At 35.0% G+C, this 12,875-nt stretch overlaps 1 protein-coding gene across 1 annotated transcript; it reads left to right on the forward strand.

Moving 5' to 3' along the window:
* Window positions 1-12,038: 12,038 nt before the first annotated feature.
* Window positions 12,039-12,675, forward strand: LOC127117469 (uncharacterized). The gene has a single exon (XM_051047495.1). The coding sequence runs from the start codon at window positions 12,066-12,068 to the stop codon at window positions 12,465-12,467; it is 402 nt and encodes a 133-aa protein (XP_050903452.1). The 5' UTR covers window positions 12,039-12,065; the 3' UTR covers window positions 12,468-12,675.
* The last annotated feature ends 200 nt before the right edge of the window (window positions 12,676-12,875 follow it).

A 12,875-nucleotide genomic window follows, 5' to 3' on the forward strand; every position in this document is an offset into this window, starting at 1 on the left:
CACTCCTGAGGTTAAGATTCGAGACGTATGCCTCGCCAATCTTAACTCTCGCCATCGCCTAAAATTGTCAATGCGGTTTCTCCAAACCCTTTCTCAATCAAATTCAAAACACTTAATCTCTATTAAACACTTTTGCAAATAAAGATGGAAATGGAACATGGTGTATACCATGCACTCCTGAGGCTAGGATTCGAGATGTATATCTCGCCAATCCTAGTTCTCGCCATCACTCAAAATACATCCAACCAATCAAACTATTTTTCTCGCCTCCGTGCGACCAATCAAAAACCTTTTAAAATGAAAGGTATCTTGTCTTAAGAGACACAAAACATTGTTTCGGCCATGATTGTTGAGTAGAGATAGATGACGCTTTTCCGAGTGTAGATTTGTAAATCCTAACACCTAAGTACATATTGCATGACAACTCTAGGGCAGAGCTTCCCCATTTCTTTCAGACCTTTCGTGCGTCTCCGATCCTGTGGCATGTCAATCCGTCCTATTGCAAAGAGGTAACCGCCTAAGACTCGATTCAACGAGCTGCGACACCTACTGCTAGGACGTGAACACATTGCCCACTCTTCTTTGACACAACTGGTGTCCTCCTTTTGTAAGTCCATGTTCAGATGGCAATCCCTATGTAGCCGAACTACGGCAACTCTGATTCTCATGTTCAGATGAGATACGTAGGCACAAGATGCGATGTCTTGCCGAGTTTGACTAACGACTAACAACTAATCCTTGTTTGCTTTCGCCCTTGTTGCGATCCTTTCTCTCGCCCCCGTTGCGATCGAGACCTTCCCTTTCTCTTGCCCTAGTTGCAATCGAGACCCTTATTCCCGTAGTTAGTTTGAACTACGTTTTGCTCTGATTCTCATTCCCGATGAGATACGTAGGCATAAGACGCGATGTCTTAGCGAGCACACTTATCCTTAACCCTTAGGTAGCCGAGCTACGAAGACTCTGATTCTCATATTCAGATGAGATACGTATGCAGTGGATGCGACATCCGTGCGAGTCATTTTCTTTGACCCTTTCTTTTAGTAAATAGTACATTAGATAAACATACACCCTTCAGACAAGAACAACAAGAGTGGATCCCGTAGAGTACTATGGATGCGTAGGGGTGCTAATACCTTCCCTTCGCATAATCGACTCCCAAACCCAAGATTTGGTTGCGAGACCTTGTCTTTTCCTTTCCTTTCTCCAGGTTTACTTCGAGCGTTTCCTTTCCCTCCTTTGGGATAAATAACGCACGGTGGCGACTCTTCTGTCATTTCTTTCTCGCCGGTTGTTTTTTCGCACCTCTGTATTTTTCAGGCTGCGACAATATCCTCATCATCATAATTTTTGTCGTCTCTTGTTTCACAATCACTTTGATCATTATATGGGGACTTTGAGCTTGAAGTATTTAGAGCAATAAACTTATTCTTTACCTCCTTGTCTTTACCTTTCTCCTTCTTCATATTCTTCTCATACTATTTTTCATGTTTTTCCAAGTAAGTGAATTATTGCTCATGTTCTTCAAATTTTCCAAACAAAGTAGAGAGATCAAGTGCCTTAAGATCATTCACCCCTTTGATTGCGGTGACCTTGGGTTTCCATTTTCTATTAAAACACCTAAAAACTTTATTAGTAGCAATATCATTGGAAATAGGGTTACCCTGAGCATTCAATCGATTTATAAGATGTGTGAACCTTTTTTGCATGTCGGCAATGGTTTCACCATGCTTCATGCAAAAGAGTTCAAACTCCTGATTCAAGGTATTAATCTTAGCTTGTTTGACCTCATTAGTTCCCTTATGGAAAACTTCTAATGCATCCCACATAGCTTTGGCGGATTCACAATGGGAAACACCATAAAATTCATCAACACTGAGAGAGGATATGAGAATATTTTGTACCCTCCAATCATGTGACCAAAATTTCTTATCATTATCATTTCATTGTGCTTCGGGTTTTGGAACTACAACACCTTCACGCATACAAGCTTTACAATAGCTATACTTTTCACTGGTGAAAATTGGTGCTCTATTGTATGCTCACTTAGGTTCAGTATTCGTCTTCTAATAAGCAAATATTGAAGAACGAAATTAATCGGAGCTCGTGATACCACTTGTTAGACGGTATGCTTCGATTTAGAAGAGGATGAATATATGCCTAGTTTAAAACTTTGAACAAAAAGTAGTTTTGAAAAGTTTATGGCAAGCAGAAGCAACCCGAATCAAATCGTCTAACTGGACCTCTATAGAAAGGCTCGAATATGCATAAAGGCTATAAACGTATGATAATGAACACAAATTAATTGAAGACTTTGGATCACTACCAATTGAATGCTAAGCTACAAGGATAGTCTATTTCCAATGATCAATCACATAAAAAATCTATTGTAACAAATTATCGAACACTTTATGTGCAATTGATTTTGTTTGGAAATTTATATGATATTGATCTTAAAATCCAATCACAATCTAAAGGATTGTGATCAATTCAACAACACCTATTTCAAAAGGTAACCAAAAATATTATCCAAACGAATCGATCACACGATCGATGAACTCAACAATTTACTAACAGAAAATAAAAGAGATAGATAGGGACAAAGAGTACACAAGGATTTGTTTAAGAAATTCCCCAATCGACCTTGCTATGGATATGTTTTCCCTCAATTAGAACATAAATTGAGATAATGAAATTAACCTTACTTTGCAAAAGTATGCATACAAGAGAGATGTAGTAATTTAATCCTACAAACCCTAAGTTTGATGTTGATTCTGACACCTTTTCTTCACTTGATCAAAGCTTTATCAAGTAACCCAACAATGCCAATTTGATTCACCATATCATGCTACTTCTTTACAAGAAACCCCTTGTTCTTTAAAGTTTTCACTCAATCAAACCCCAAGATTTACCAATATGATACAACGTCTCATGCTACTCCTTTGCAAGAACCTTTCGTTCTTCAAATCCTTCACTCGGTCGAATCCAAATTGTGTAATTTTGTCCAAAATCTTAAAATACCAATTTGATCTTGAAGAAAAACCCTAGCTCGGTTTTTTTATTTGAAACCCTCAAAGATCTCAACCCATTTTACAATTCAATCAACCTAAATTGAACTTTGTCAACCCTAATTCTAGATGACACCCAAACAAAGAATTAGTGTATAGTTTGTTTATGTGTATGCATAGAATGAGGTTGAAGATGATGAGAATGCTTTAAAATCCTAGTTTCATGTAGGTTTACACTAAAAACCTTACTAGAAATGATGCATGAATGAATTATTTATATGCATGCATGTTCGGAGGCAAAAAGGAATGCAAAAGACTTGAAAAAGTTGTGATTTTTTAGAAAATTATGTTGCATGAGCCGACTTGTGTAATTCATGAGCTGACCTGTTCAAAGCATGTACCAACCTGTATAGGTCATACGTCGACCTGTAGATGTGGCACAACAAACAGAAGCTACATGTATTAAAAATATAGTACATGTGTTGACCTGAAAAATGGATGTATCGACACATAAAAAAAATTGTCTTCTACGTGTCGACCTAAAACATGTATGTGTCGACACATTGGTTATTTTGCCCATAAAACTAGTCTTTGATGCATTTTTGATGCATGAAACCTTTCCCAATTTATTTCCAAATGTTTTTATGCTTCCTAATGCTAATATGCACATTGAGAATCAGAGGACACCGTCTAATATACATCAACGCTAAAGTGTCCTAGTTTTGACATCATATAAAATACATTTAATAGAAATTTGCACTCACACCCATCACCATTTTTATGAACACTACGACTTCATATTTTCATCACCTTTTAGCAACATACAACATTCAAGCACCATTCCAACCATCTCCAATTCCTCCTTCACCATAAAAAATTCCAATCACCAACAACCTTTACCCTTTCATCATTAACAAACTCACAAATCCACCATTGATAACAATCCAACAACAACACAACATTACAACATACAAAAAGAAACAAAAGACACAAAAAACACACACAAAGAAAATAACATCGTAAACTCGTTTCTTTCCCATCTTCACCCCCTCCATTGAGAACATAATAACTTACCTAAAACATAAAAAACAACAGAAACCAAAAGAGAAAAATGAAACGCATGTCGCAGTTGCAACATATTCGTCTGCACACTTCTGAGTCCTTTGTCGTCGCGAAATCGTGTGCCTCATAACCATCATCGGCCAAAAAATTTACCCCCATTGTGTATCTTCTTACGTTTCCGTAACACACACCACCGTGAAACGCAAAAGGCCCCAACATCAATGTCATGATCATTGATTCAATCTTCGTCGTTCTCTTTAGGTAGTCTCCTATCTGCTTTTCATGAATCCATATTTGCTTTCTATGGTTTTTTTTGATGTGAGGGTTTGTTCGCAATAAGAGACTTGTTATTATGTTGTTTGTATTTGAAAGAGGAGGAGATGATAGATCGATAAAGGAGAAGAGTTTTTTATTTTTTTTCTTTCACCATTTTTGAAACTAAAGTGTGTTTTGTTTTGATGTGAATGGATTGAAGAAGTCAAGTTCAATTATTTATTTATCTTGTTTTTATTTTATTATATTAAAATTGATTTACCATTAGATTACAATTCGGACCTAGGCCAAATAACTCTTTTTTTCTTATTTTCACCCTATTTTAATATGACACACTCCATTTTTATCTCTAGCACCTCATATTCTCACTTTTGATTTTTATTTTATGATTTAATTGATTAATTTTTTATTAGCATGAATATAAAATTACAAAAATAATAAACATTCAAAAATGTCAAAAATAAATAAATATTATAAAAATACAAAAAAATAGGTTTAATTGATTTATTTAATTAATTTAGTATCGTTATATTTTTTACTCTTTTTATTTATTAAACTTAGGTTATTTGTTTAGTTTATTATTATAAAACAAAACAAAACAAAAATTAATATTTGAAAAAGACAAAAAAAAATCTTTATTTTATAATTAAAATTAACATCAATCCGTCAAATTATTTTTGTCCTTGTACATTAAAAATAAAAACTCATAAAAGAATAGTCTGGTTCATTTAACATGAATACAAAAACGCCTAAACCTCTATCGTGTGAGTATACATGCATGCGTTTAAACGCTAAAATATGACATGTCATTATTCTCTAAAATCCACCAACCCACAAATATTTTTTACACGAACTACGAAACTTTAATTTTCTAATTGCACCTTAAGAATACGTAAGCACTGTTGGTGCAAAGGTAGAATAAAAGATGAATATTCTATTAAGAGAATGACGGCTACAAAACATGATAAAAGTTACAATGATTGTCACCCTATTTATAAGCTAAAACTAGGGTTACTAGAATATAATAAAATACTAAAATACCCTCTAACAAACTTAGGGGCTAAGAAAATAGTAAAACTAATAAATATGAATTACTTCTAATACCATCCCTTAATTCATATTCCATCAAAACTTGTAACACCAATTCCATCCCTTAATCTGAGGAATTGATCAGTCTTGATAGCTTTCGTCAGAACATCTGCCAACTGTTTCTGAGTGTTGCAGTGTACAACTTCTAACACTCCCCTCTGAACTTGATGTCTCAGAAAATGATACTTGGTCTCAATGTGCTTGCTTCTCCCATGCAACACTGGGTTTCTGGCAAGATTGATTGCAGACTTGTTGTCAATCATCAGTTTCAGAGGTTTGTTTACTTTAATCTTCAGATCCTGCAATAGATTCAGAATCCACACAGCTTGGCATGCAGTAACAGCACCTGCAATGTATTCAGCTTCACAAGTTGACAATGCCACAACAGGTTGCTTCTTGGAACACCAAGAAATGGGACCTCCCAGAAATTTGAATAAGTACCCAGACGTACTTCTTCTGTCAACTCTGTCTCCACACCAATCAGAATCTGAATAACTCAGAAGTTCTGACTCATCCTTTCTTCCAGAAGGAAATAATACTCCATACTTCAGAGTTCCCTTGATATACCTCAGAATCCTGACAGCAGCTTGGTAATGGGACCACTTAGGTTTACTCATGAACCTACTAACCATCCCAACTGAATAGCAAATATCAGGTCTGGTATTGCACAAATACCTCAGAGAACCAACCAACTGTTTGAAGGTTGTAGCATCCACATCCTTTCCATCAGAGTCAGAATCCAGTTTCTGATTTGTATCAGAAGGTGTGACAACAATCTTACAATTCTCCAGTTCAAATCTCTTCAGAAGTTCTAATTCATACTTGAGCTGATGCAAAATAATACCTTTCTCAGAGTATCTGAATTCCATCCCTAGAAAGTATGTCATTTTGCCTAGATCAGTCATTTCGAATTCATTCATCAGAACTTTCTTGAACTTGGCTATCTCCTGTTCAGAACTTCCAGTCAGCAGTATATCATCAACATATAAACATACCAGAGTCATATTTCCTTCAGAAGTATGCTGAACATAGACACCGTACTCCATCTCACATTTCTGAAAGCCTTGCCTCTTGAAAAATGAATCAATCTTCAGATTCCAAGCTCTGGGCGCTTGTTTCAATCCATATAGAGCTTTGTATAATCTGTACACCATCCCTTCCTGATTCTTTTTCACAAATCCAGGAGGTTGTGACACGTAAACTTCTTCTTCTAATGGACCGTTCAGAAATGCAGATTTTACATCTAAATGCATCAGAGGCCAATTCCTGTTAGCAGCTATTGCAATCACCATTCTGATTGTTTCATGTCTTGCTACAGGTGCAAACACTTCAGAGTAATCCAGCCCAGGTTTCTGTAGAAATCCTCTGGCTACCAACCTTGCTTTATGTTTGCCAATTGAACCATCTGGCTTTAACTTCTGTTTGAAAACCCATATGACGCTGATGGCTTTCTTGTCTTTTGGAAGTTCTGTCAGCTTCCAAGTCTTGTTTCTCTCTATAGCATCAAGTTCTTCTTTCATGGCCTTCAACCAGAGCTTCTGCTTAAGAGCCTCTTCTGTACTTATGGGTTCAGAGTCTACTAACATGGCACACTGAATAACTTCTCCTTCAGAGTCTACTTCAGTGTCTTGCAGCATGTCAAATTCTGCATATCTTCTGGGGATGTTTCTGATTCTTTGTGGTCTCTGAACTTGTTCAGAGTCTTGAGCTTCAGAGTTTCTAGCTTCAGATGGTTGACTTCCTCCAGAGCTTTGACCATCTTCAGGGGCTGGCATATTTTCAGAGTCTGAATTGCCACCAGAATCTGGATTACCACCAGAGTCTGGGTCATCAGAGTCTGAATCATCAGAGTCACCTTCATCTTCAGAGTCTTCTCCAGAGTCAAAATCACTATCAGAATCAATGTCTTCAGAAATTCTTAACTCTGACCTTTCTTCAGAGGTTCTAACATCAGAATCAGATTGAGACTTATCCCAATTCCAAACTTCTGATTCCTTCACAATCACATCTCTACTGAATTCAATTTTATTGGTTTCTGGACAATAGAGCTTGTATGCACCTGTACTGTGGTACCCTATCAGAATCATCACTTTGCTTCTATCATCCAGCTTCTGTCTTCTGGCTTCTGGAACATGTTTATAGCAAACAGAACCAAACACCTTCAGATGACTAACACTTTGCTTATCTCCAGTCCACTTCTGTATTGGAACTATTTCCTTCAACTTCTTCGTAGGACATCGGTTGAGTACATACGTTGCAGTGGCAACAGCTTCTCCCCAGAGCTTCTGAGGAAGCTTCTTCTCCTTTAGCATGCTTCTCACCATATCAAGCAAAGTGCGGTTTCTTCTTTCAGCAAGACCATTGTGTTGAGGGGTATAAGGAGCAGTAACCTCATGCTCAATTCCATTCTCCTCACAGAACTTCTTGAACTCTTTGGAGTTATACTCACCTCCACCGTCAGTTCTAAGAATCTTCAACTTCTGACCACTCTGATTCTCAGCCTTCATTCTGAACTTCTTGAATTCATCAAACACCTCGTGTTTAAACTTAATAAGGGATACCCATGTCATTCTTGTGAATTCATCAACAAATAACACAAAGTATTTATTCCCTCCAATCGATGCTACTGGAAATGGACCACACACATCAGAATGTACAAGTCCCAAGGCATGTTTTGCTCTTGGAGCAGTTTCTGACGCAAATGGCAATCGTGGTTGTTTTCCTTCCATGCAAACTTTGCATGACTTTTCAGGCTTCTTAATTGCAGGAATTCCATGTACCAACTTCTTTGAATTCAGATGTTTTAAGCTTCTGAAATTCAAGTGACCAAATCTTCTGTGCCACAGCTCACTCTCCTTCTCAGCACTTGTTGCACTAAGACATTCTGAGTCTGCAGTTCTGACATTCACCTTGAATGTTCTATTCCTTCCCTGTTCTGACTCCATAATCAACTTCTGATTGCAGTCATACAGCTTCAGAAGATTGTCCTTCATGGTAACTGAGAAACCTTTCTCAATTAATTGTCCCACACTCATCAGATTGCTTCTGATGCCAGGTACATACCACACGTTCTGAATCAATGTTGTTTTCCCATTGTTCAGAATCACTCTGACATTTCCCATACCTTCTGCATTAAGATATTTGTCATCAGCACATCTGATCTTTGTCCTCTTTTCAGAGTCAAAGTCAACCAGCCATTTCTTGTTTCCAGTAAGATGATTTGAACAGCCAGTGTCCATATACCACCAGTCTATCAGATCCATATCATCAGATTCAGAGGCCATCAATAGCACAGATTCGTCATCAGAACTTCTGGCTATATTTGCTTCTTCTGATTTTCTCTCCTTGTTTGACCAACAGTCTCTAGCAAAATGACCAAACTTCTTACAGCAGTAACATTGGATTTTCTTCTTGTCATACTTCTCTTTTCCCTTCTGAGCATTCTTTTGTCTATCAGAGGTTGAGCTTTCTGACTTCTGACCACCATCAGATCTTCTCCTGGCTTCTGACTGCTTCTGATACCTCCTATCAGAAGTTGCTTTCAGAGCCTGCTGCTCTACTTCCCTTTCAGAAGTTCTTTCAGTCAAACGCAACTCTTGCGCTTCTAGACTGCTCTGCAGCTCTTCAATTCTCATTGTGCTCAGATCCTTGGAATGTTCTATTGCTACCACAATGTAATCAAATTGAGAGGTAAGGGATCTCAATACCTTCTCCATGATTGTTTCTTCAGAAAGAGTTTCTCCACACGCTTTCATCTCATTAGTGATCAGAATCACTCTGGAGATGTATTCAGAAACTTTCTCATTATTCTTCATGTTGAGATTTTCATATTGCTTTCTCAAGGACTGAAGCTTCACCTTCTTCACTGATGCGTCACCACCATAACATCTAACCAGTGTGTCCCACGCAACCTTTGCTGTCGTTGAATCTGCAATCTTCTCAAACACATTTACATCAACACATTGATGAATGAAGAACAATGCCTTCTGATCCTTCTTCCTTACTTCCTTCTGCGCGTTTTTCTGTTCATCCGTCGCATCTGCTGCTACCGGAACATAACCATCAGTGACAAGATCTAGAACATCTTGAGCACCGAACAGTACACGCATTTGGATCATCCAACGATTCCAGTTTTTACCGTCAAATACTGGAAGTTTGGTGTTCATGTTGCCGTTTCCGTTCATCTTTCTACCTTGCACAATACACTCAGATTTCTCACACAGTGTTTCCCAACCCACAGAATTAAAATTCTGATCAGATTTTGTTCAAGATTCAACACGAATCTAAGAATCAAAATCAAACACACACAAGACCTCACGTTCACTCTTGTTTCCCGTGTTTCCCTATGAATCCGAACCGGAACTCTAGATACCAATTGTTGGTGCAAAGGTAGAATAAAAGATGAATATTCTATTAAGAGAATGACGGCTACAAAACATGATAAAAGTTACAATGATTGTCACCCTATTTATAAGCTAAAACTAGGGTTACTAGAATATAATAAAATACTAAAATACCCTCTAACAAACTTAGGGGCTAAGAAAATAGTAAAACTAATAAATATGAATTACTTCTAATAAGCACGACCTTTGAAACCTTTGTGAGCACATTAATAAAAAAATATTTTCCCCTTATTTTGTAAATATTATTTTAGCAATTGGACAAATGCAAACCCTTTTAAAACATTTTTTCCCTAAACTAATTGGAAGGTTCCCGTTGGATACAACGGATGTGAGAGGTGCTAGTACATTTCTATCGCGTAACCAACTTTCGAATCCGATTTAGTTGTGATGATCATCTTATCCTCTTTCCTTGGGATTTTATTGTTATTTTTCTTTTCTTTAGGAATAAATAAAATTCGGTAGTTACTCTCTTAGTCATATGCGAGTGTGCAATACGCTCGTAAGGTTGTATTTTTTGAGATGCGACACATACTACTTTGATGACTTGGATTTCATATAAATGAGATTTGTTTGTGGAATTTTGCGGGAATCAGAAGTCGATTACCATAAACGACACCAGAGTTCTATCGTGGAATGGGAATTGTGAATGAGTTAAAGTGGTAAACTTCTGATGTGGTGTTATAAATCTACTGAGCGATCGAATACAGGGGTGAACCTACAAAGTTAACACTCTAACGCTAAGTTAGTAATTGAGTCCAAAAAAAAAGAGTGAAACATGAAAATTGTATGTATACCTTAGGCCTTGCGCATGCCGATATGTATATATGAGCCAGGTAATTATGGACATTACTTTGTCTTGGGCTCGTCGCTTGAGAATTGTAAAGGAACATTTCTTTATTAAGCTCTTGCTTGATGCAAAAACAAATTTACTCCTTAATTTTCTATTGAATTGTGAAAATTTATTCATTAAAAATGTCCTTTAAGATAAAATATTTCACAAGAATAAGTTCTATTTATAAAAAAAAACATTATAGATAAAAATATTGCTCAAGACTTTAAAATTATAAGATTAAAGCGGTCGCATTTCACATGTAGTTAGATATTTATTTGAATATTAATACACGAAAAAGCTAAAATAATTAAATTAGTTAGACGAAAATAAGGATGGATAGAGTAGCTCAACAAATATATTTTAGTTAAATTAGATGAGAGTAAACGGTGGATTATGGACTCAATCTCACAATGATAATTATTAACATTTTTTATAATATGTTGATGTAAACAAGTTGTTATATGAAAATAAAATAATTATTTAAATATTTGGTATGTTTTTTTTAAGTCTTTTCATATATATATATATATATATATATATATATATATATATATATATATATATATATATATATAATAAAGTCTAATATTAATTACACATAAAAGTGTTTATAATCAAATAAATTGAACCTCACTTTTTTATACTGTTAATTTGATATTATTTCAATTTTTCAATTTTTATTTTATTTTAAATTTGACAATTGTAGTAATATATTTGTACACTTTTTCCATAATTATTTATGCATTTATGAATATTATTTGATTAATTCATTCAATGTTTTCAAAAGTTGGTTCTTTTTTATTATATTATATTTTATATTTTACAAATGTAGCAAATAAACACAATTTGTTTTACTTTTCTAAATATCTATAAGCAGTTGAATATCGATTTTTTTTATAATAAGAAGTAAGTCAAAAATAAGAAGTAATTTAAAATAAAATATTTTTGGTGCTACATTTACTTTATTACAATTTAAAATCATCTTATTAAAGCAATATTGATTAATTATTATTTTTAAATGACTATTAATCTCGTGGTCAATATATACTCAATTAAATATTAGCCATAAAATGATTTGAATTTGATATTCAACATCCTCGTAGCCATACCAAACCACTAATATGTAAAAAAAAAATCATTTAATTAATTATTATAAAGTTTCTATTTAATGTATGTAGATTTTAAATTGGTAAAAATAATAAAATAAAATTATCATATTATTAAATAATTTATAATAATTAATTAAAATAAAGTAAATACGAATTAGGTAGGATGCTACATGTGTCGATTGTAATAAATTTCGTATAATGTGTTCATATTTTTATATATATATTTGCGAAACATTCAAAGTAGTATTCATTCTCTTATCAACCACCTAGTTTCTTTGTTCTCTCCATCAAGATGAATTGTTATGATCTTCAGCAGAGAGTCTTTGTAGCTTGTGAAGAGAAGAGAGGTTCTCTTACCATTTCCGATCAAAAGGAGCCCCTCATTTGCCCTAAGCCACTTCGAGTTGGAGTTATATTGGAAAAACACATGGAAATGTTTGCTAATCAAGTAGATTCATCTCCTCCGTTTTTTTGCGTGTCTCCACCGATTCGAACATCAAATCCCTTGGTTAAGGATGCTCGATTCAGAGATGATATTTCGTCATCATTAGGTTTTGCATTTTCAACTTCTGTATCTTGCAAAAGCGAACGCGTCAGAATGAGTTTTGGACTTAAACCGGCTCCAATTAGAGTAGAAGGATTTGATTGCATCGGTATGGATCGCCAGAATTCGAGCATCTCTACTTTCGCTTAAATGTTTCATTCAAATAAATATGTATATCGGCGGAGGTAGAATGCGATAACTTATTATAAAGAAAAATAATTTAAGTAGATTGAAAAAAATATCTTTTAAGTTAGTTTAAGGTTATAATGTTGGAAGAAACAAAACTTGTTTTTGAGAAGGTTGGATAGTGTTAATTATGTTTTATTTAAGTGTTATTTAAATTTTCTAAGAAAGTCGGATGAGTTGGTAATTTTGATTATAATATATAAAATATATATAGTTAAATTTATAAGTATGATTATTATAAACTTAATGAATTAAGTGATTTTTTTTAACTTAGTGGTTTACTTGAGGAAATTATTCCTAATTGAGCATCACATACTTACCATCATTCCTTCTTTTGAAGAAATTAAGGATGCAATGATGAATCTCAACAAG

This window comes from Lathyrus oleraceus, chromosome 2 (assembly GCF_024323335.1).
Source record: "Lathyrus oleraceus cultivar Zhongwan6 chromosome 2, CAAS_Psat_ZW6_1.0, whole genome shotgun sequence".
NCBI lineage: Eukaryota > Viridiplantae > Streptophyta > Magnoliopsida > Fabales > Fabaceae > Lathyrus > Lathyrus oleraceus.

Bases quoted from the DNA above. Each gene is read 5' to 3' on its own strand.
- LOC127117469 (XM_051047495.1), top strand. From the start codon at position 12,066: ATGAATTGTTATGATCTTCAGCAGAGAGTCTTTGTAGCTTGTGAAGAG.